The sequence below is a fragment of the Amphibalanus amphitrite genome, unplaced genomic scaffold (assembly GCF_019059575.1).
Source record: "Amphibalanus amphitrite isolate SeventyFive unplaced genomic scaffold, NRLGWU_Aamphi_draft 001457F_arrow, whole genome shotgun sequence".
Taxonomy (NCBI): Eukaryota; Metazoa; Arthropoda; class Thecostraca; order Balanomorpha; family Balanidae; genus Amphibalanus; species Amphibalanus amphitrite.
The window spans coordinates 72,080-97,093 of record NW_024882950.1 but is presented as its reverse complement, the minus strand read 5'-3'; the positions used below and the strand labels follow the sequence as shown (position 1 = coordinate 97,093).

At 49.7% G+C, this 25,014-nt stretch overlaps 1 protein-coding gene across 4 annotated transcripts in view; it reads right to left on the bottom strand.

The window, feature by feature from the left end:
* Positions 1-2,213: 2,213 nt before the first annotated feature.
* The window catches only part of LOC122373193 (DNA repair endonuclease XPF-like), a 44,640-nt gene continuing 21,839 nt past the window's right edge, over positions 2,214-25,014 (bottom strand). Inside the window, exons 2-19 of one of the 4 annotated variants that reach the window (XM_043351032.1) lie at positions 23,264-23,287; positions 21,710-21,738; positions 19,897-20,472; positions 19,477-19,598; positions 19,070-19,186; positions 13,844-14,033; positions 12,808-13,579; positions 10,250-10,430; positions 9,499-9,651; positions 8,959-9,072; positions 8,197-8,548; positions 7,561-7,736; positions 6,781-6,972; positions 6,334-6,519; positions 5,330-5,869; positions 4,757-4,987; positions 2,881-2,982; positions 2,214-2,549 (exon numbers count right to left, since the gene is read on the bottom strand). In XM_043351032.1, coding sequence (XP_043206967.1) covers positions 2,364-2,549; positions 2,881-2,982; positions 4,757-4,987; positions 5,330-5,869; positions 6,334-6,519; positions 6,781-6,972; positions 7,561-7,736; positions 8,197-8,548; positions 8,959-9,072; positions 9,499-9,651; positions 10,250-10,430; positions 12,808-13,325 — 2,931 coding nt within the window. In that variant the 5' untranslated portion in view covers positions 13,326-13,579; positions 13,844-14,033; positions 19,070-19,186; ... (2 more) ...; positions 21,710-21,738; positions 23,264-23,287 and the 3' untranslated portion in view covers positions 2,214-2,363. Of the gene's footprint in view, positions 2,550-2,880; positions 2,983-4,756; positions 4,988-5,329; positions 5,870-6,333; positions 6,520-6,780; positions 6,973-7,560; positions 7,737-8,196; positions 8,549-8,958; positions 9,073-9,498; positions 9,652-10,249; positions 10,431-12,807; positions 13,580-13,843; positions 14,034-14,269; positions 14,298-19,069; positions 19,187-19,476; positions 19,599-19,896; positions 20,473-21,709; positions 21,739-23,263; positions 23,288-25,014 lie in introns of those variants that run through there. The other 3 variants (XM_043351034.1, XM_043351033.1, XM_043351035.1) reach the window with 3 other exon arrangements.

The window sequence follows — 25,014 nt, the reverse complement described above, 5'->3', positions numbered from 1 at the left end:
AAAAACCGGAATATATGTCGAAGAAGTGATCTATGTGCACCTACATACCAATTTCTAGAAGAATATTTTCAAAAATGTGGAAGTTATTCAAAATTTTATGACGTCACGACACACAAAAACTTTGAAAAATGATGTTTTTGGAAGTTCTAGACCTCGTACGGAAACAAAAATAGCACTATTCGATTCGCAGTGAAAAACTGCATCAGATAGACACCTTTATATGCCTTAACAACCAACTTCAAAATTTGACCTCACTTGACCTGACCTTGACCTGACCTCGACCTGAAATTCATCCAGAGGTGGTCCATATCACTTATTGAGTGTGCCTATTGAATTTTATGAGTTAAATGACCCATAAAACATGTGTCGCACATGCCGTTTTCTATATTTTGTTTTTGGTGACCTGACATGACCTGACCTGACCTTGACCTTGACCTTTGAATGACATTGTATGCAACGAATATTGCCTTGGTAGTCTAAGAACACGTTTTGGGCAATCAGTCTCAGTCCATTCTTCGGCAACTACGGTGCAAGGCCGATACTGTAGAAACTTGCATCTTGTACCCTTGACCTGACCTTGATCTGACCGCTGACCTACTTAAGCAAAAAAAATTGGGCTCTTAACCCGCGCCCGGCTGGGGGTCCTGGATTTCCACGCCCTGCTGGGGGGGGGGGGTGTTTGAACACCCCCCTTGTAACTCGGCTCCTGGGCCACGTAGCGATACGCGGAAGGCGGCGTTCGAAAGAGCGTAAAAAATAATGACGAATTCACTTCGGTCAATTTTTTGGTCAGGTCAAAGGTCAGGTCACCAGAGGTCATTGAAGGCAAAATTTCGCCGATTTCCAGGTCGAATGTCGAAAATTTCCAAGAAGCCAGCGCATAACTTGGGAACCAATAGAGCTACAGCGCCGCGGAAAAGCGCATTCGATAGCCCTATTAACGCCCTTTCTGAGTAATTATCTCAGATTTGACCTAACGTCAACGGTTTTGCCTGCAGGGGGCAAAAACTGCAAAAATAGCCGATTTTTTTCGGAAACAGTTTTTCTGCAATAACTTTTGACCCAAGCCTTGTACGAGCTTACTTTTACCAGCATCGTGTTCCTCTCGTCAAAACGCATCGAATGAACTATAACTTAACCTTGAAAGGTCAACTTGAAAATTTGACCTCAGGTCAAGGTCATGACCTGACCGGAAAGGGTCATGTTGCATATCAGTCGATCCGTATCGTCGAGCTGAACACATCTAAGGCGTTTTCATCGCTCTAGCATGCCTCTATCAAAAGTTATTTGCGAAAAACTGTTAGATACCATTCGTGACCTAAGATGACCTCAGGGCATAAACAAGGTTCACGGACACCATTTTCATGTTCAGTGTGTCTAAAGCACTTGTAATTCGGTGTTTGGGAGTGTTTATAATGTCTTTCGTCCAAAAGAGGCGCATTTCAATTTTCTCCCATTGACTTATAATGGGGAGGTCGCAAAATTGACCTGACCTTAGGTCATCAATATCAAAATTCTGAGATATACGTTTTTTACATGCTATTGCTCTTAGCAATCGCTGAAAGTTTCAAAGCGATCGGTCACTCGGTGTAGCTATGACAGACATTGAAACTTTTTATGAGGTGAGGTCACTTCAAGTGACCTGGTGACCTGACCTTGAATGACCTTGGTCTGAAATTTTCACAACATGTGTAGAATTGATGTATAATAAGGTGTACCAAAAACGGCGGCGCTCCGCGCCGCCGTTTTTGAGATATTCGCGAAAAACCACAAGGGGGGTGTTCAAACACCCCCCCCAGCAGGGCGCGGGTTAATATTTTTGTCCGACTCAACTCTGACTCAACTCAACAGCTCAACATTTTATCCGACTCGACTCAAATCTGACTCATTTGAGTCAGAGTTGAGTCAAATTTCTGACTCGACTCATGAGTCAAGCACAACCCTGCCATCAACACATTTATTCTGAAAGGCATGTATTCGATAAATCTAACAAAACTAGTTGAACAAATCACCACCGCAATACGTCATCGTCGGTAGGCGGCGGGCACATTTCACCCCCAGGCGTCACCGCATGGTAAACTGCCGGCACGGGGGGCAGAACCGCACAGTAACGGGGTGATATGAGCCAGAGCCTGGTTAGAAAAATAATCGACCCTGCATTACAAACATCGGGAACATGATCACGACAAATCACATGGTTTTCACACCACATCTAGCTGGCCTATGGCTTCATCCTCTGAATCAATGCTGACAGGTAAGCCAACGCATCGGCTCCTGAGCTGCTGTAGATACTGTGACAATCACATCACATCCAGTGAAAATAAAGAACATTCAGGAGCCGCACCTTAGCCACCGCCTGTGTCTCAGCTTTTCTTTTTGCCCCGCCAGAAGCGTGGCCGTGCGGCCCGGCCGCGGCCGGCGGTAGTTGTCGTCGCCGGCCGCTTGGCGGCGCTCGTGTCGCCCGGTGCCGGAGCCGACAGCTTACCGTGCAGAGCCTGGTGGAGCTGGGAGGCATCCGTGGGCGATCCGAGCACCTCCGACAGCGCCTCCTGAAGAACGACCCACACACACGACACAGTCAGTATTGGAGGGGTGATACCATAACAAGCAGTCCAGCAGAATGCTAGCGGTATAAACAATGCTAGCTACACAGCATAAACACGCGAACTATGCGTGTGTAGAAAGCAACACAAAAAAAGGTCTGTAGGGCAGCATGATTTAAACATGCAAGTGCAATGCCCCTTTAAAAGTATCGTCGGAAACATACAATTTGGATCGAAAAGGCATGGGTCCTAAACTAACCCAAAACGAGCGGACTTTTCGTGCCAGTTAGTTCCTACCCGGTCCAGTCAGGACAGTGTGCGCCCACCGGCCACCTACCTCGGACATTTCCAGCAGGTCCAGCAGCGAGTCGATCTTGTTCAGCAGGGCGTACAGCGTCTTCTGTCGTACCCCGGGCAGCTTGCTGACAAAGTCGCGTACCTGACGGAATAGTACGACTGGTTAGTCCATGGTGAAAACATCACAAGTGAAACACAAGTGAAAACATCAACACTTTTTAGCAAAACCAACAAAGTCGGATCTCAGGCCAGCTCGTAAAGTTCACTGCCTTAACACGCGCACTGCAGCGGGTCTGAGCCGAACACGAACTGCAGGAGGGGGGGGGGGGTGTTGAACCCCCCTCCCCTGAGATCTCGAAAACGGCGCAACGTAGCGACAAGCGGTAAACGGCGTTGGATAGGTTGAGATGAGATCTACAAGAAATACTCAGATCATTTTTGGGTCAGGTCAAAAACGAGGTCATCAGAGGTCACCAAACTCAAAATGTTGCGATTTTTTAGCGACCTCGACATCCCTCCATATTTCCCGCTTTATCTCGGGAACTAGATGAGCTAGAAAGTTGCGAAAAAAGCATTCGATAGCTGTTGAAACGCTCTTTCGCTAAGCTGTCCTCAGATTTGACCTAAGGTCAACAGTTCAGCCTATAGAGGTCATGTAATGTCAGATCAATATTGCAAATTTTCCGGAAATACTTTTTCTGCAATAACTTTTCTTCCCGAAGAGATAGAGAAATAATTCACATACCATCGTTCTTAGCTCGTCAAGGCGCATCGAATGGTATATAATATGACCTCGAAAGGTCAAGTTCAAAAGTTGACCTCAGCTCAAGGTCATGACCTGACCGAAATAGGTCATGTTTGCATATCATTCGATCCGCATTGACGAGACAAACACGATAACCGTCGAACGGAGTCTCTATCTCTATTCAATTAAAAGTTATTGAAGAAAAACCGTTGGTGACCGTTGAATTGCATGCCGGGCCCCAAAAAGTGACCTGACCTAAGGTCACAGAAATAAAAATTTCGAAATATACAAAATGTTCCTTATGGTCTCCTTATATGTTTCTGAAAGTTACATAGCATTCAGTCAAATGGTGTGGATGTAGCACAGCGTCAAACTTTTTACGAGGTGAGGTCACTTATCGTGACCTGGTGACCTGAGCTTGCATGACCTAACACTAATTTTTTCAGAGGTGATGTAAAATTGTTTCATGAATAGCTAAACAGAGTTTCAAAGTCGTAGCTTCACTGGTTTTTGAGTTACAGCGAAAAAACCAGAGGGGGGGGGGGTGAAAACAACTGCAGTGCGCGTGTTAAGCAAGGAGAGCATTCCTTCAAAAAAAAAGCATTCCAAATCTACTCGAATTTCACATCTTTTCCAAGGACAGAGTACCATAACACCTGTGGACTATCCCTATCTCTACAGTATCGGAACTGCGGGTCGACCGGCCTGTCCCCTGAGCCAGCTGCCCACTGTCTAGGTATATCTTAACTGTGGATTGACCCTGTCATCTGTCCATATCTCACCTGGGGATTAACCCAGTCATCTGTCTATACCTCACCTGTGGATTAACCCCGCCCCTGTTCATATCTCACCACTGGATTGACCCTGTCATCTGTTCATATCTCACCAGTGGATTGACCCTGTCATCTGACCATATCTCACCACTGGATTGACCCTGTACTCTGCAAATCTCACCTGTGAATTAACCCTGTCCTCTGTCTATATCCCACCTGTGGATTATCCCTGTCCTCTATGTAAATCTCACCTGTGGATTAACCCTGTCCTCTGTTTATATCTCACCTGTGAATTATCCCTGCCCTCTATCTCTCTCACCTGTGGATTAACCCTGTCCTCTGTCTAGTCTTTCTCTCTCACCTGTGAATTAACCCTGTCCTCTGTCTAGCTCTCTCACCTGTGGATTAACCCTGTCCTCCGCCAGCGTGTCTGTCCGGTCAGCGGTGGCCGAGCGCGCCTCGGCCAGGCTGGGCTCTCCGGCGCCCTCCTTCAGCTGGTGCAGCAGCTCGGCAGAGGCGTACGGAGACGGACACCACATGAGCCTCAGCCGCGGGAAGTGGAGCGTCAGCAGCTGCAGCCGGCTCACCACCTGCGCCGACGACATGTCGCTAGACAGGTAATACTTGCCCTGAAGAGAGACAGACGGTCAGCAGCTACTCGGAGACAGTGTTAGAGCCACTATATATCTGGCTGTGGGGCTGAGACTGAGGGACGAACTTGTAAATAAGCAGCCTATAGGTATGCGAGACAGCTCTATTTTTCCACGAAAGAGAAAGCAGGCTAACAACAGAAATGGTCATACCATATATTTTGGTATACCATTAAGTTGGTGTACCATATTTGGTAATATGGCCATGCCAATTATAATTGGCAATTATTGAACTGATTGCTCTCAGGCTTCGCCGCCCAATCCACCCCCGTCAGTGGGTCCCAGCACCGATCACACCGCATCCCATGACTGGTTACTGACCTGCAGCGTGAACGGCTTGGACTGGTCGAACTCGATGAGCAGTAGCGGCCGCCGGTAGTGGCGGCTCATAGCCAGCGCCTGTCCGTACAGCCGGCCCGACATCAGCGAGCCGATCAGGTCGCTCACCGACTTCCTCTCCACGCACAGCTCGGGCGTGACGATGTAGTCTCCGACCTCGATGGTGGCCGGCACAATCTCCAGGCCACGCCGGTGCAGCAGCGACGGCAGCTCCGAGCGAAACTCGCGCATGTCGACGATGACGCGCGGCGGCTCGGCCGGCGGCGGCGGCGCCGCGCCCCCGCGCCGCGAACTGGCCGCCGCCGGCTCCGGCTGCGCCGCGCCGCGCTCCAGGTCGGCGTTCGTGTCGTCGCGTCCCTCGCGCTCCTCGGGGACCACCATGGAGGCCTTCTCCGAGATGAGGTACTCGAAGGCCTGTTTCTCGGTGCGCAGGGCGGTGAGGTAAGCCTGCTCCTCGCTGGTGCCAGAGAAGAGCAGGGTGTAGACACGCAGCTGACGCTCCGGCGTGGCCGCCTGGTGCACCTGGGTGGCGTGTGAGGGCACAGACGGTCAAAGTGGGAATGTGCGGGTGGGTACTGCAGTCTGTACGCATCTATGTCGAGAGCATCATTGTAAAGTCACCGTAAAAATGATCAAAGCTACTTCATGAAAAAGCTATCGTAGAAGCACGGCAACGGCAATAATTAAGTCGGTTTTTAAGTTTCGGCGTCCAGCAAAGTTAAGAAAATCGCAAAATTTCACCCATTAGGACCTGCAGTGGACTCTATTGACCTGAAAAAAAAACATAACCTTAACCCTGTGAAAATACTCAATAAGAACTATCAAGCTTTTTTGCGTCAGTTTCCAACCTCCTAATTTTTCAATACATCGGATGTAATCAAATTACACCCAATTACAGCGAAGCTGACTTAAACTTACCCTGGCGCGCGGTAATGGCCTTCCATGTATCCATCATCCCGCCAATCACCACACTCAGCCGCCCTCACCTCGATGGACCGTATGACGGCCACATCCAGATCGTACAGCACGACGTATCTGGGCCGGTACAGGTGCAGGCTGCGCTGCAGCTGGAACGGGTCATTGGCGTCCTTTGTCGGCAGCAGCAGCAGCAGCGGCGAGTCGGGCAGCGAGACCAGCAGCTCGTCATCGTCGGCAGTGCCGCCACCGGCAGACTGTGGGAGGGAGAAAGGACGGCATGTCATACTCTGTGGAGGTTCTCTCCCTTATGTGACTGAGGCTGTACACAGTGTACAGTGAACATTAGCAAGCTTCAATTAAAAATATATTCATGAAACTCGGCACGCAAGAAAGAGAAGCATCATGACGTAACCTAAATACTTATATGTGGAAACTGCATGGGCAAAAAAAAACTGTGATGCATCAGGAGAACGACGCCACCTATGCACTATGCAGGCAGTGAAGAGCAGCCTCACCGTTTTCGGGTCGGCGTTACCCATCTGTGTCAGTGTCTGCTGGTCTCCGTCCTTGTTCGGCGCCTTCTCCTGGGCGGTAGTCGGTGCCGTGGTGACCGCCGCGCTTGGGATGAAGGCGTCGTCGTCGTATCGCGAGGCCAGAGTCAGCTGGAACCGCCTCCAGAGCGCCGCCTCCGAGCCCAGCGTCAGGAACTGGCGGCACAGAGAACAGGATACAGTGAACATACAGTGACGCCATACTGCGCCGCCTCCGAGCCCAGCGTCAGGAACTGGCGGCACAGAGAACAGGATACAGTGAACATACAGTGACGCCATACTGCGCCGCCTCCGAGCCCAGCGTCAGGAACTGGCGGAACAAAGAACAAGATAAAATTATATAACAGTGATGCCTTTTAACTGAGCCGCTCGGCACCAAGCGACAAACTGGAGATAAATAAAATACATACGATGTCCAATTTTATCGAGGCAGGCGACAACATGGAAAGTTAGAGGCGCATCAAACAGGCAAGATAAAAAAGTTACACCGTCGAGTAAAATAACTCGCCAGGCCAATGGTTACACGAAAAAAGGAGCTAGATTACACTTGCATCGCACCTCTTTATTCAGTAGAAGACAGGCTGGCAACTAAGTGGATACCCTGCACAGGCTGGTGACATCCTGTGCAGCAAACTATCCTGCACAAACTGGCCGGTGTCTCTCCTCAGTCCCTCCACAGACTGGTAACTCCTCTACACAGACCGTGACCTCCACAGCTACAACATCCCGCGGCGCAATGCTCACCTCTCTGATGCGCCGACAGGCGGCCATATCGGAGGCCACGATCAGCACCTTATCCGGCCAGAGCGGCGGCAAGTCCTGGGACTCGTCGGCGGCAGCAGCGGCGGCCACCTCGGCGCGGATCTCAGAGAGGACCTCGGAGAGCGCCGGCCACCGCGGCGGCTCCTCGGGCGTCAGTACTGGGGGTCATATAGATCTCGTCAGCACTGGGGTATGGGGATCACGCATATCGTCAGCACTGGGGATCTCACAGATCTCAGAGAGGACCTCGGAGAGCGCCGGCCATCGCGGCGGCTCCTCGGGCGTTAGCACTATGGAAGGGGATCGCGAGCAGGGATTTACTCACAGGCAGTAACTGAAAGACTGATAATTCAAAAATGCGTCATATCAAATCGAACTTTAGTCTTTGCTCAATCACTTCATGGAAAAGCACTGCATGTGACTGTTGCATGAAAGACGCATTGATATAAGCACACACTTTTGTCTTTGCAACGCTCAATAACCACTGCCATAAAGCATTGCAGTAGTCAAGAGTCACATGACTCAAAAGAACAACTTGGCTTTCAAGGGGTATCACATTCCCACCAGCATCAGCCTTTGGGGAGCGAGCATACCTCTTCACTCTCAGCCAGCACTCACCCTTCGGCTGCGGCCGCTTGCCCTCAGCGCGCACTGCCCTCTTGGCCTGCGGCTGGACATCCCCGAACACTCTCCTGCGCGCGTCCACGAACACCGTCTCGGCGGCGTCCAGGATGGCCCAGCCCGAGTTGAGCGCCCGCTCGGCGGTCTGCTGGGCGGCCACCAGCTGGTAGAAGCTGCAGCTGTCCAGCTGCGGCAGCGCCAGCAGCAGCGAGCGCAGCGTGCGCAGGTCCGAGGCCAGCTGCCGAGTCCGCGCGCTCAGCTGGTTCCAGACCGGGTCCAGACGGTGCCGGGTGACCTTGTGGAACGAGCGCGACAGCACCGTCTCGGCGGTCAGCGAGTCCCAGTCCAGCTGCGGGAGGAGAGCGCACGGGGCGGCAGGTCAACTGGTGGAAGTCAAATACACGGAATGCGAATGGGAGGCCTGGAAACCAGCATAGGTGACGTTAATAAACTCGCTTACAGTTAAACGCGTAAGCAGTAGCCGTTACAATCTAAAGATTTTAAGCGCTGATACGCAGCTTCAGGGCACTTCGGTAGGTATCGGACAGGCTCAGCAAACGAACAATCCACCCAAAATGACGCCACCACCAGTCCCTAAGCGGCTCTATCTGCTACCAGAGCTGGCAGCGACCGTCCGGTGTTCCCAGCGCACCAGCTTAGCTGAGTGCAGAAGATGTGACCGAGAGGACCGAGACACAAACTGCCGGTAGCTTCGAGATGTTATCAACATACTGGACCTCTCAGCCCGGCATCACTCACGGATGGGTTGAGCCGGCGGAACTCCTTGCAGGTGATGTTGATGAGGTCCAGCAGCGCCGTCTGGATAGACATCATCAGCGGCGTCATCTTCAGCCGGATCTCCACCACCTCCGGCTGGCCAGACAAAGGGTACATAACGATTAGCGCATAACGGGGCTCTTTTCGACGAGTGACAAGTCAAAGGATTGACATCAATTGCCGTATTACGTGCCTCCACCCGGCGACTGGGCGACGAACAGGCAGGCATTGGCTCGTGCATCAAGTTTAACGTCCGATACTTTAACGTTAGCTGAGATTCCAAGTCTTTTTAGCCGACTGTCACAGACTAGATAATCTGGTGGTTTTACTGGTCCAGAGTAATCATATAACTACTAATTGGCATTAGCTGATCATAATGAATAACCGTTGTTCGTAATTCTTTCACCAGAGTTAAAATAAGTTAAAATACTGTCATCTTAAAATGACCAAGCACTTCAATCTTCATATTGCTAATGAAGCAGAAAGTCGCGACAGTAGCAGCCGATCGCAGCTTTCACTCACAGCGCACTCCTTGAGCGTCTGGTTGACCTGCAGGTGGAAGCGGGGCCACAGGTACAGGTTGCGGACGAACAGGTTACGCATCACGCGCTGCACCTGACAGAAGCCAGACGTGAACGACAGAGGAGAGCTCGAGAACGCCTTGATGAATCCAGTCTGGAAACAGAGGAGAGCCTTCATTAATATTACAAATACATTATGGAGGAAATGTTAAGTGTCATTTGTTACAGACCTTTCCATGTTTCCGCATCAAGTAAAAAACTAAGGATTCGTCCATTTTCTTAAAAACACCCTTACAGAGATTGCAGATTACTGTAAAAGATGAAATATCAGCCCCAATGCACCTATCGAACTCCCAGTGCAATGTACCAGACCTAACGCCTATCTCGTGGTGCGTTTTGAGTCCGAACATGGCAACGTTGTTTGTTTCTCCATACGCCTGCAGAATCTCGCCGTGTCTGTTTATTTACCCTAGACATCGGGAGCGGTAACTACATGCGCATGTGAAAGCTGATGCAACTGTGACTAAAGTCGGGGTGGCTGGTAAGTTAGAATTGATACTGCGAGATAGACAGCAGGTGATGGGAGAAAAAGTAAGTGGGAAACCGCACATTTCTAGGAGGTAATGAGAAAAGTATGAATTAATCGAGCTTTCTTTACAGCACGACAAACTCACGGAAAAAAGCGACCATAATAAACAGCTTTCAAATGCTGATTCCAATGTGCGCCGAGTTTACTTAGCGCAGCGGCCCACCTTGTTTTTCTGCCGGTACAGCCGGAGTATGAAGGCCTCCTGGGCCGACTCGACGACGGCGTGCGCGCGGTACACGACCAGTCCTGTGACGAGGTCGGCCGGACACCGCTCCGTCAACAGGTCCACCACCAGGATCCTGGACGTGACGAACAGCACGCCGCCCTGCAGGTACACCTGGCGGCTGGCAGTGGCGCGGGGAGGTCAGAGGGAGCGAACACCTGGCGGCTGACAGTGGACGGGACGGTCAGAGGGAGCGAACACCTGGCGGCTGACAGTGGACGGGACGGTCAGAGGGAGCGAACACCTGGCGGCTGACAGTGGACGGGACGGTCAGAGGGAGCGAACACCTGGCGGCTGACAGTGGACGGGACGGTCAGAGGGAGCGAACACCTCGGCTGACAGTGGACGGGACTGTCAGAGGGAGCGAACACCTGGCGGCTGACAGTGGACGGGACGGTCAGAGGGAGCGAACACCTGGCGGCTGACAGCTGTGGACGGGAGCGAACACCTGGCGGCTGGCAGTGGACGGGACGGTCAGAGGGAGCGAACACCTGGCGGCTGACAGTGGACGGGACGGTCAGAGGGAGCGAACACCTGGCGGCTGACAGCTGTGGACGGGAGCGAACACCTGGCGGCTGGCAGTGGACGGGACGGTCAGAGGGAGCGAACACCTGGCGGCTGACAGTGGACGGGACGGTCAGAGGGAGCGAACACCTGGCGGCTGGCAGTGGCGCAGGAGGGTCAGAGGGAGCGAACACCTGGCGTCTGACAGTGGACGGCACAGAGCGGTCACACAGGAGCATGTATGGCACTCGATACAGACACTGTGAGACGGAATCCAGCTTATAGATTCTTTACTATATAAGATACATTGTTGTGAATATCATGGTCCGCATTTGAAGAATTGCATACCTACTAATAACTGAGCGCTGGGTACGCCAGCCTACTTGAAGCCACAGCGAAAGCACACTACAGGGTGTCTCAAAAGTTCGCTTACACATTTCCCATGTCAATAAAGCATATAAGAACCGGCCAAAAATCTAAGGTTTTGGTGTCCGTGTGTACACTAGACAAATATGCATGCTTTGACAACTGATTCGGAAGGTTGGAAACCAAACCCTTTCCTGTATCTCCAAAAATATTTGCCCATACCGATTTTCGTCACTCCGTCAGCTGCCGGAGGCTGATAAAAGGTTACCAGCTTCCAAGCTCTTGTAGGGGAATCCCCCGCAGTTTCTGCGTCGGATTTAGGTTTGACGAGCTCCCCGGCAACATCCGCTTCTCCCAGTAAGCCGATAGCTTGCATCGACACCATCCGTGAGTATTTTGTAGGTCTTCTCTGGCGCTAACTCCTTCATGAATGACTGGCGCCGACCTCCTAAGCACCATTTTCCTTTTCAAAACAACCCCATTCCTGAACAAATGGGAAGTGCCAGGGGCAAATTTTTCGCAGCATATCGTAGCATAATGTGGCGGCCATCTGTTTCTTAGACACATTTTGCAAAATTTGCAAATCCCGAACGCTCGTCATTTCCAATGTCAAGACCTTCGCTGGGTTCCGGAGTGTTTTCCTCAGGAGAGGTTCTGCTTCGTAAACGGCCAAAACCTGTCCATCGTGCGGTTTTGTCCGGATTTTGTGTGTAAAAGAAAGCTATTTGCTCCAGATCTGCCTCTTGAAACTTCGTTAGATAAAACTTTACATTAATTGACACTTTTGGAGGGTCACTTGTCCTCGGCATTGACGATTTTCGCATTATTTTCCCTCAAAATTTAGCGTTATAGATATTATAAACAATTTTAAATGATATTTTGTCTTTATTTTATGATGACCTGCAATTTTTGAAACTGGGTAACCTCTGTCTGTGAGCTTCTAGTCAGTTTTCAATAGTTAGGACTGCATTTTCAGCTGCTTTCCGGAGCACGAGTCTGCTGCGGTACAAGGGTCGTTCAAAGCGCTGTTAGTCTCGCATGGTTTTGTCCTTCAAAAATTTTAGCCACCGTTTTTATTAGATGACCATCATGTTGTACTCATCCTCGCCGACACTTTGCCATGTGTCATTTCCGACCTAACCATTCCCATTACTCGTGAAGCAGAGAGTTTCTCAGCCGACCCGAGTATGCGACCTCCATTTTCATGCCTGATCCATGGTCAGAGGTGAACCCTTTTTGTGTGCTCATGAAGGGTCGAATGCGCTTGAAAACAATGAAGCTGCTTGAGGAAGGTTGTTACCAATGCCCATGCAAAATTTCGACTGTTAATTTCATGTTGATTCAGAATTATTGACAAAAAAGCATGGCTGGTACCTGTAAGCGAACTTTTGAGACACCCTGTATGTCTACGCAAAATGGACAATTACTGAACTCCGCAATTAAATGGCACCCAAGTTCCAAAAGGCATACCAATACAGATTCAGAAGATTCAAGCGTAACGTGATAAAGTTGGCATATCTGAGGCTGACACATTGGCCAAACCGACAGAGCATCATATGCCCCTTGGGTACACACTCCTCCAATTCCATATCCCAATCCCTCCCACCCCCGGTGCGAGTCGCGCTCACCGCTCGGAGACTGAGGTGTCGGCGGTGACGGTGCGCGGCAGGGGGCTCACCCCGTCAGCCGCCAGCCGCTCCACGATGTACTCCTCCTCGGGTCGACCGGTGCCCATCACCAGCACCAGTTGGCCGGGGTCGCAGTGCACGCGCACCAGCGCCGTCACCAGCCGCTCGAGGCCCAGGCCGCGCGCAGACACCAGCAGGCCGTCCTCTGCCAGCAGCTCGAGCAGCATCTGAGTCTCGTACGATAGCAGCGCGCCGCTGGTCACCGTGGCCTGGACGCGCTCTGAGATTGCCGCCGCCGCCGCCTCGGCAGCCGCACCCGCCGCCGCCGCCTCTGCCGTCTCACCACCCTTGGCCGCCCCCTCGGTACCCTCCTCTGCCTCCGCCGCACCTGCGGCAGCCTCGGCCGCCCCAGCCGCTCCATTCGTCTCAGTCTGCCCGGTCCCAGCGGCAGAGATGGGACCAGAGGCCGGCTGTTCAGAGTCAGAGGCGGCGGGCGGATCACCGACTTGGTCCGACATTCTGACGCCGCTGGTATTAGCGGGTGATCGCTCTCCGGATCTTCAGTTGTGTCAGGTAATGGATTAGCCCGTGTGTTAGTGTTGATAAATGACAAAGGCGCCCACTAATATTATAAACCCCCTAAATCTTGATTATACGATGCTATACGCTCCCAGGCAAAGGCCACACTCATACGTCGTTACAAAAGTAACACCTCCAAAAATACTTCGAAGAAAGTCCACAGCAAATCGACCCAGCGGGAATCCTCGTGAACCTGCAACAAAACAAAACAATATCAGTTTTACAGAACAGATTTCAGGAGGCAAATAACTTCAGCAAGCAACAAGCAAGCATAACAAGGAGGTAAATAATTACTTAGATTACAGAAAAAAATCCTGAAACTGATAAAAAACAATGCCTAGAACTGAGAACAGAACATTTCCGAACAGCAGCCAAAGTGCAGTCCACAGGGCCCCAGCCACATACGATACGGCTGGGTAGCGTATGGGGTCACGGGAGACCGCTCCTGTGCGCGCACCTCTGCCGAGCCGCGCTGAGCGCCGGCGCGTTTCCGCAGCGTGCCGAGCAGCTCGTCCTCCGTATCGTTCTCCGGGTGCAGGGTGAACTGGTCCAGGTAGTCGGGGTCGCGGTACACTAGGTGTAGCTCGTAGCTGGACGACGGCTGGCGGGGGTGGCCGTACACGGCGACACCCAGCGGCCGCGGACACCTGGCCGGCACGGGTCACAGGTCAGCAGTCAGGTCAGCAGCGGTCACAGGGCAGTCCGTGGTTCGGCGACAGGGAAGCACACTGCAAAACACCGACAATACGACCAGTGACCGCTCATATTGTCAATAACCTTTAGTGACGACAGAACAGATTGCAAAGGTAAAAAGATTCAAAAGATAAATAGGTACCTAATCTACGAAAAACGAAGTATAAAGTGAAGTCAATGGCATCCTTACGCCCTGGGAATGTCCACCCAGTCCCGTCTGTTACGTTTACTGTTAAAGCTGTGATTACTATCTAAGTAGGTAATATTATTCAGTTAATATTCAAGTAAGCAAAGTACTCAATTCATGATCTCTATATTTGTATTCTGACCAATCTATCCCCACATCGCCCAATAATACACACTTAGATTTTCTTATGTCGCGTGCTCTGTACGCAATGGGACCATCACTTCATATATGACACATCCTCCCTTTTCTGAACATGCTCAGTTGACTCTCCTGCTTCTGAGTAGGTATGGAGATCGAGTCACTTGCGCCTGTTCTCTGTGTTGAGCCTGTTGTGGCGTAGCAGCCACTTGTCTTGGTACACTGGGGACGGGTATATACATATACTCATCATCAGATGACTGGCGTGTCGCTGCACCCCTTCCCGGTCTGTCCGGTGCCGGTCGAGCCCTTTCGAAGGTCGGTCGTGACCCGGCCTCTTGATACGGAGGCTTGTCCTGACCCGGGTCACGGCGGAGGTGACGTCTATTCCGGCGATACACGCCGCCGTCATCGTCAGTCTTCACGAGATATGATCTGTTCCCCAGATACTTGCTGACGGTAGCCGCCCTCCACTGGTTACGTCCTGGTGCAGGGGCCATGTAGACATGCTCCCCTTCGCTGAGCATCGGAAGATCCTTTGCACCTCTGTTGTAATAGACGGCCTGCTTCTGCTGGCGATCAGCTAATCGGCTGGGGACGTCGCGCACTGTCTTGGGTTTGAGAAGTGACTTTGTAGTTGGGAGCAGTGTGCGTGTGCGGCGACCGAACAATCTTTGTGCCGGTGAGCTACCGATGCTTTCGGTCGGTGTGTTGCGCCAGTCGAGCAGCGCCAAGTAGGCATCTCGGCCGTCCGCTTCTGCCTTTATCATGAGATTCTTGAGGATCTTCACAGCACTTTCCGCCTTGCCATTTGACTGGGGATATCCTGGCGAGCTCGTCTGATGTCTGAAGTCGAACTTCTCAGCGAATTGTCTGAACTCAGCTGAATTGAAGGGCGGCCCATTGTCCGTCATCATTTTTTCGGGCAATCCGTGTCTTGCCATCTGGGACTTTAAGATCCTTATCACTTCACTTCCTCTCTTGTCACTAAGCCTATCACATTCAATGAAATCCGAGAATGTATCAACTGTCACCAGATACGAGTGGTTCTTGAACTCCATCATGTCGCAAGCTATGTACTGCCATGGTCGCTGTGGTATATCTTGCGAGCTCAGTGTCTCCCGTTGTTGTTTTCTACCGTACTCCAGGCATACACTGCACCTGGTGACCAGCTCCTTCAGTTCCTCCGTCATACCTGGCCAGTATATCGCCTCACGAGCTCTTCTGAGGCATCCCTGCAGTCCGATGTGTGCCGAATGCACTCGCTCTTTCAAGATGTGGCGGATGGACCTTGGGATCACGATCTGCTCGCCTCTCAGGACAAACCCATCCCTAGTGGAAAGCTCTTCTTTGACGTTGTAGTACGGTCTCAGCTGGTCAGATAGCTGCTTCTTGCTGCCGGGCCAACCGTTCTTGATCATTCTGATCATTTCTTGCATCTCTTGATCTTCTTCTGTAGCTTGCAGAATGAGCTTTGTCGTTCTGCCTGACACCGGACTGTGTTCCAAGGCATTCATGTTTCTTATTTCCACTTCGTCTGACGAAATTTCTTCTAGGAGGCATACATGACCCTTGAGTTTGTCGTCTGTAGCCTCGGCCTCATGTGCTCGGCTGAGAGCATCCGCTATGTACATCTCCTGGCCACGTTTGTAGACAACTTCAAAATCATACTTCTGCAGCTGGAGCATCATTCTTTGGAGTCGTTTTGGTGCGCTCACCAGCGGCTTTTTCATGATCGACTCGAGAGGTTTGTGATCTGACTCCACCTTAGTTTTCTTTCCTTGGGTGAAGCGTTCAAACTTGTTGAGTCCATACACAATAGCCAAAAGCTCCTTTTCGATTTGAGCGTAGTTCTTTTCGGTCTCATTGAGCGCTCTTGATGCATATGCTACCGGCTGGCCGTCTTGCATAAGACAGGCTCCCAGCCCATGGCTGGATGCATCAACCTGTACCACAACCTCTCTCTTGACATCATAGTACTTCAACACGGGATCTTGAGTTATGATCTCCTTGATGTTTTCCAATGACCGCTTGTGTACCTCCTCATAGATGAATGCATTTTCCTTCTTGAGAAGCGATCTGAGAGGTGCAGAGGCTTCCGCGAGGTTGGGGGCGAACCGCTGTAGATAGTTCACCAGGCCAAGCACTCTTTGCACACCTTTGCGGTCCTCTGGGGCAGGCATGTTCTTGACTGCCTTTACCTTGTCAGGATCTGCCTTCATGCCATTAGGTGTGAAGATGTGGCCCATATACTTCACTTCAGTCTGCCTGAGCTTCATTTTCTCCATGTTCAGTTTAAGTCCTACGTTTCTGCACCTTTCTAGTAGACATAACAGTTTTCTATCATGATCTTCCACGGCTTCTGAGTGAGAGGCACCGTTCCCGTAGACGAGTATGTCGTCTGCTATTGCCATCACGCCTTCCAAGCCTTCGAGAGCTTGATGGAGTCTTCGCTGGAATTCTTCGGACGCTAGACACAGGCCAAACGGCATGCGTCGCCAGCGATACCTACCCCACGGTGTAGCGAACGTCGTGAGGTAGCTACTGGCCGTGTCCAGCTCGACATGCCAGTACCCACTTTTGGCGTCGCAGACTGTGAACACTTTAGCGTTTGCTAGTGCGGGAGTCAAGTCTTCTATCGTGGGCAGCGGATAGTGGTTTCGTTTGATGGCCGTGTTTAATGGCTGTGGATCGATACAGATCCGAATTCCTTTTGTGGGCTTGCTTACGGCTACCATGGCGGAGACCCAGTCAGTCGGTTCTGACACCGTCGAAATGATGCCGTCTTTTACCAAACGGTCCAGCTCGTCCTTGATGTCCTGCTTCATTGCTTCTGGAACCGATCTTGCAGCTAGTTGTACTGGTCTCACTGACTCATCAGTTTGGATATGAAGCTTTCCGGGTAGCTTTCCGACCCCAGTGAAGATATCCCGGTACTGCGCATGTAAATCATTTGTTGAGAAGTCTTTTTTCTCTGCTTCTTTGTTTGTGCTTCTTTCCGGTAGCGCTTGCTTGTGTACCTTCAGGTCTGCTTTTGCAGCTCTGCTCTTCTCACCAGCTCTGTTTCCTCTTGCTTCATTTTTGTAGAAGCCAGTCTTTTTGCTCTCATTTACATCTAACTCATTCACGTAGTCGATGTTCTCCGACCTTACTTCGATCAACTCCATTGTCTGCAGTGTTTTCAGCCCAATCAGTGGGGTGAAGTCTTCGCGTACCACCAAAAATTCCACCACATATCTTGACCCATTCTTCGGGTTCAGAACGTCTATCTCGGCTTTGCCAACGACTTTGGTTGTGCTTTTGTTGAACATGACGAGCGATATATCACACCGCTTAAGCTTCTTCATGTTGCTGTCCACACAAGCTTTTTTGTAGACGTGCTGCGGTATTATGTTGGCAGACGCACCCGTATCCAGCTGGAACCGCTGTAAGTGGTCACTTCCGAGCAGCAAGTTTGCGAACAGCTTGCCTGCGTCTCGCGATGACAGAGCACCGATCTCCAGAGTCAGAGTGTTCTCCGTTTGGTGCTGACTCGCGCCGTCTTCTACACAGCCGTCCTGGACTGCATCCGGCTCAAGTAGACGCACTTCTGCGTACCGGCATTTCGTTGCAAAGTGGTTCCGTCGGCCACATGCTTGACAGGCTTTTCCCCATGCAGGGCAGCTCTCCTTTTTGAATGGGTGCATTCTCCCACAGAATTTGCACTCGCGGGGCCTTGGCGTTTCATGTCTGTTAGCCGCAGCAAGACTGCGTTGTACCGGGGGATGCCTTTGTAGTGCGTGAACCTCGGCGTTGGTGTCTCCGGCGAAGTCCTTCATCTGTTTTTGTGTCGCCTCGTGTGCTTTGACAACTGAAATAGCCTTGGCTAGAGTCAAATCTGGCTCCTGTAGGAGACGCTTACGTACAGACACGTCAGGGACTCCCAAAACGATTCTGTCTCTTATAAGACTGTCTTCTAGATCCCTGTAGTTGCAGGATTTGGCCAGTTTTCTCAATTCGGCTAGATACAACTCAACGGGCTCTTCGTTTTCTTGGTTTCTTGAGTTAAATTTGTATCTTTCAAATGTCTCGTTTTTAGATCCCCCGCAGAACTCTTCGAACTTCTCAAGAACAGTCGCTAGTTTCTTTTGATCTTCTTCATTTGGACACAATCCGTCCAGTACGTTCAAGGCTTCAGGCCCCAAACAGGTCAGAAGAGTCGCCACTTGAACATTTTCCGGCCTTTCATTTAAGCCGGTTGCGATCGAATAATTATCCCACTGTCTTTTCCATGTCTTCCACGGTGCAGCCAGAGAATCGGTCTTTGACAGTGTCAGCGTGAGTGGTGGTGGAAGTGGAAATCCTTGCGCCATGTTTATCAACTTATTGAGAGCTACTCACTTATTCATCTAAAGTAATAGGTTCAATCCCACTTCTGACACCATGTTACGTTTACTGTTAAAGCTGTGATTACTATCTAAGTAGGTAATATTATTCAGTTAATATTCAAGTAAGCAAAGTACTCAATTCATGATCTCTATATTTGTATTCTGACCAATCTATCCCCACATCGCCCAATAATACACACTTAGATTTTCTTATGTCGCGTGCTCTGTACGCAATGGGACCATCACTTCATATATGACACAAAAACGAAGTATAAAGTGAAGTCAATGGCATCCTTACGCCCTGGGAATGTCCACCCAGTCCCGTCCACAAGTGGTCGAGCTGAAGTCAAACTCCTCGGGGTCGAAGGTGGGTTTCAGTAGCGTCTTGGACACGTACAGGTCAGCGTCGCCGCTCCTGATGAGGGAAAGAGACGGTAGGGTCAGCCAAAGCCGAGGACGTAGCAGGGAAGCAGCTATCGTACTGCCATGGACCGCGGCTAACAGTAACGCTGAGGCAAAATGATAGCAGTCCAAGCGGTAAAAACCTCGTTGGCAGAGCACGCGGGGCATTTCAATTGTTCATGCAATATAAAAATATCGAAACCAAACAGAAGCATCTCTCAAGAAGCAGCATCGCTTACACAGACGCAGCTATCTCGTACATGCCATGTCGACTGGCGCTAGCCCGACGGCCACACAACTCACAGCGACTCAAGAACGATGGTGACTGGTCCGTCCCACTGGAGCTTGTAATAGGTATAGTTTCCGGCGTCCACCTCCCCGCGAATACTCTGGATAGCGTAGTCACCCCACACGGCACACACACACTGAAACAGACGTAACACACGATCATCGGGAGGCTACGGGAGGCTGCACTGGCTGGGAACGATTGAATCAATTATTGCAGGTGAGAATAATGCATATACCAACGAGAATGACATTCATAAAAACCTCGATTTTATCACTGAATAATGATCTACCATTTCATGCATCAACGTCTAAAAGGGAATGCATTTACGAAATCTGTGACGTGATGTCGAACGAACAGACAGGATGACTGATGACAAAGTTATGTTAGCTGCCTACTCAATGATTTCATGTCAACACCGCTACTCGCTAGCTCACCTGCAGCAAAAGAAGAGCGCATAGCATTGTTCTACTGTTTTTCCGGAAACTTCCACAGGCTCTTGTCCAGCAGGCGGCCAAAAATCTTATCGTAGGGGTGCACGAAGTGCGTCGGCTGTCCGTCGGCCCCCTCCAGCGGCTTGCCCTCGTTGGCCCACTTGAAGATGGATCCCTCGATGTTGACGGCCTCGTAGCCGGGCAGCGGCGGCTCGGCGGCGGCCGGCTGGGCGCGCAGGGCGTTCAGCCGCTGCGCCGTCACCGAGGAGCGGTACCCTACGGAGCAGTAACAGGCGATGGTAGTGCGCTCCCGCTCGGCGCCGGCGGCCGGCGGCGGCAGGTGGCGCGTCAGCGTGCGCCGCACGGTGGCGTCGTCACTGTCCGGGTCCAGGTGGACGGCGCCCGGCAGTCGGCTCACGCCGAACTCGGCCGCCGTGCGCGTGTCGAGCAGCAGGAGGTCGGCGCGCGGCCGCGGCACCAGCCAACCGTACACCGTGTCGGTCGACACGTGCTGCACGCCAGAGAACTTCTTGCGGATAGTGTACAGCAGAATGTTCATCGAGGCACTCATGACCGCGCCTAGGGGGGGGGGGGGGGACAGGGGAACACGGCCGGCGTCAGCGCTCGGCGCCAGCGTTCTGCCGTCTTTTTCTTTCTACGACTTGGGCTGACAGAATTACAAGAAAGGGTTGTTCAACTAAAGAAGCTAGTAGTAACTGAATGAGGTAGTGCATTATGCATAGGCGGTCTCCATTAATAAAGTTAGATGAAAATGGTAGGTAAGATGTTGTCCATCTAGCTTTCCACTAAGGACTAAGGAGGCAGTGGAAGCTAGCATCTGAACAATTATTTGTGCTTGACAAAGGTTCCAAATCCAGAAAAAACACTTTAACAATATTGATGGCAAAATGTAATGCAGAAAAAAAGGATAAAAACATCAGATTAATCAAAGCACATCCAAAGAAAAATGGCAGTTGGAAACAAGTATGTTTTTTAATCCACACTATTAACAAGATCAGGAGTTTGTGTATCATTGATAAAATATGATGTAAACCCATCCATAGGCTACTGAATAAAAGATTGCCAAACTTCTTCTTTGTGGTTTAGGGTGCGTAGCCATCAGGCAAGATTGCCAAACCAGCTTACCTAAAGTGTACTTGCCTAAGGAAAAGGCAAATAATCATTACCTACTCATGCAACACGCAAGGTCATAAGTTCAATGATCTTTGCTCATCCCAGCTCAACTGATATTCCACTGATAAGTATTATCGATTTTCCGCAAAACCCGCAAACTCGCAGATTACAAAAGTTATTTCCTGGACAATCATGCATAGTGTAGCTCGACCTTATGGTAGGTACGGCTCTCGCAAGATTAAGCTGTAGGTTTTGCACTTTTACTTTCCGGATACCTATCTCAGAAACTAATCAATCTATGATGAAGCCATTTTGCACAATCATGGCCGGCTTGTGAACCAAGAAGTCGATCGCATCTTCAAAACTTAAAAACTTAAGACGAAAAAGATATAGCCTGAAGGGTACACTAAAGTTTCTAGGTGCAAAACCTACCGTTGAAACCCGCGAGACCTGTACCTAACTACCTAGTTACCCAGGATAGGTACTGAAATTGTTTTTATTGGATTACAATTAGGATGCCCCTCAGTTCAGGTCAAGAGCTTCCTGACTCCAGAATAGGGTTGTCCGTTGTTGCGCCTCAACCCTCAGGCCTCAAGCGCTAAGTACCTAATTAAAATTTGATAACTTTTATAATATTGTAAAAAAATGAAGTTCCACCTATTATCATCCTATCCCCACTTACCACAACCCTGTACAGTGTACAACCCCTGTCAGTAGGCGGAACTATGGTCAAGCGTACCCATTTTCGGGAACGCATTTTCGTTCCCATGTTTGGGAACGATAAACCCAAATATGGGAACGCCATGTAGGCATTATTTAAAACAAGAAAAAGAACTGTTAAATGACGTCCAAAAAATATAAAACGATCGTGAACCGCCTGATAGTTGTCTCAATATTGTTGGGAAAGAGTTTGATATTGTAAGGCCCATCGTAGTTTCAAATCGTTCCCCTATTTCTAAAGCAGTCCATCACCCGGGCCGCGAGCCCAAATTTGGGAACGCTCTCGTACACTGGCGCTGCAAGCGTTCCTTATTATGGGAACGGCGTACCCAAAATTGGGAACGATTTCACCGACGCCTTTCAGGGGCTCTTTTCATTAACAAGCATCACGTCCAACGCCGCAAATTATTGTTAACGCAACAATCATCAGATGACCTTTCCGGCAAGACCGTTGCATGTTTCGCCCGGTCTTCTGCGCTTTTATTCCCGTCGATCTCGCAGCGGGCACGCCCCCCTCTGCAGGATTACGTAATCCACAACGCTCAGCGATGTTCAACAAGGTCTTCCATACCTATATCCACCGTCCGCGCCGAGGGTGGAGACATGTCAAGCACCTGTCTGCTAATCACCGAGAGTTGACGAGCACAAGAAGCATCCAAAAATGGGAACGCTGAATATGTTACACCCTCAAAACACCTAGTCCCAATGAAAATCTAGTTTTTTCCTTCCTTGATGAGTGTAAGTGGCAAAAGGCCTGGTAGGATGGGCACGAGGTATGATCGAAATCAGCATAAAAATTATAAATAAGCCACACAGAGCGACCTATATCAGAGAAATTCCCCCCAAACGATCATGCTTAGAAACGCCGAAGACAAAAACCACGCTCATGACGCTGCTTATAAAACAACGCTAAACAGCTAGCATCCAAATAAAATATGTCTTTCAGGGCTGATAAAATACAGCTGAATGATTTTAAACCACTGAAACTGAGTTTACAACAGTAGTTCGGTAAAATCACTGACGTTCCACGCGGTCGATCGCCCCGACACCAAAAGTCAACAATATTACCTCGGGACTGTCCGCGTGTTCGCTTGCATATGTCAGCATCTGGTGTCGCTAGAATGAAACTTCATAACCAGGCGAAAATTATTATACTTGACCTCAAAATGTAAAAAATGCTTCATTTTCCTTAAAATTGCATGTTAAATGTCGTATAACCCATATTTCCACCATTCTGTCATTTTTAAAAAATCATTAAAAATATCATTCCACGGTCAATTTCCTTGTTCCACGGTCAGATTAAAGATAACTTTATGGAGATTTAGTAGATACTTAAATCAGCGTGCACTTTTTTGAGACGTGATGCACTTTTGAGTTTTAGTGGGCAAACGGCCGAAAAATTGCCTTCCGTTCTCATAAATGGGAACGCCCGTTCCCATATTTGGGAACTCCGTTCCCAAAAATGGGAACGTTCCTATATTTGGGTACTCATGACCATAGTTCCGCCTACTGCTGTAGCAGCCTCCCAGCTGGCGATCCCGGCTCTCTCTATCGTCTGGAGGTTTCGAAAGATGCTCTCCAGAGATGGCGCTAGTAAGTTTGGTTGACATGACGTCATGCTTAAAAGTGATGAGTTTTGTGAGAGCAAATGTAATAATAGTTGAAAATTTTGTACTTTTGCTTATTTGAGAAAAAATAAATATACAATTGTTCAAAACAGCATTTTCCTCATTCATCCTTCATTGTTTTAAGAGGAATAAAGACAGTTTAAATCTTTTTTCTTGGCCGCAATTCGCACACGCACTAAATTAAAAGCTGGAGTTTTGTGCGTTCGTAAATTGTGATTTGAGAAAATAAATTGACAATAATCTTTTGGCATTTTGCTTTACAATCATTTTTCAATGCAGATATATGCATAAATTATTCAAAAATAGGCATATCTTTGAAATATTATGATTTTCCACAAACAAATTTTTCCAAAAATCTGAACTACTTACAACTGACGAACGCATCCAATAATCTGGATGTCTTAGGATGAGTTCGTCATTTTTTCCCAAGGAAAAACGATACAGTTTAAGCTACTTTACCGATTTATTAGGGTACTTTTGCCAATGAATTAATAAATAAATAAATGACAACAATTAATCTCATTATCAACCATACTCGGAAGAATTTTCTTCGCATAAGCGCGAACACATCCGCGCTTTCATGAAAAGTAGCGCCTGTAGATGTCAGGACTGCTGCTTTATGTTTCGCAAGGTGGCGCAGCGCGCAGCCCGCAGGGTACCGACTACCGAGGCTGAGGTCTCCAGACTCTCTCCGAGTCTCCACCACGATTTAGCTTGGAAATGGCCAATGGGGAAGGCCTCACCCAAAAAAACGGACGCCCTTTACACAGCTGCATAACGAGAATGAATTATTGGCATAGATGACCATACGTCCCCTCCCCCTCTCCGCCCCAGCTCAATTGGAAATATCGCCTATTTTCCTTAGTCATTTATATTCTGACTAATTTCTCACTCTTCCCAGTAAACCTTAACATGCATGATGCAGATGTCCACTGCGTAAGTCGTGTGCTTGCGTAAGTGTGCCAACTATATAGTGCTGCCTACACTCTACCTAGTGCCTACTGCTTCCACCATTGTCGTTATAATTGGTGATTCTCAGGTCAAAAGTTACACAGTGGTCTCAGAGAACAATCGTTTCAACAAATTAACGATTCAAACCGTTGCATTCTGCTTATATTCCGGTCAGTTCTGCTACTAAACGATTCCGGCAAAACACTCTTTAGGTTATGTATTAGCGAACCACCACACAAAATTCGCCCAATCAATGGTCAGTTATTACTGCTGGGCTGAACCGTCATACGCTATATAGCCTATTGCAGTCAATATTTTCAGAACGATACCGACTGACGAAACACAACGTATTCGCGGATTCGCACATACGTTGGCACCCAGGTGGCCTGTCAGCAGCCGCACAAATTGAGATGGTACACCGTAAAGCATGCCTTTCCACACAGGCACAAGCACAGGGACACAAATTCTCAAAATCCAAACTTATTCCAATACTGGTCAAATACGAGACGGGACGAGGCATAAAGTTTTGAGGTTTTCTCATGTTCATTCTTCTTTCAACACACGCGGCAGACTGCAGCAGAACATCTCACAGAGCTGCGCTGGATGCAGTCATGAGCTGGGACACGGTTTGTGACCAATGACCGATCGGGGGTGCCAGCCTCCTCCCGGCACGCGATGCACTGGCCGC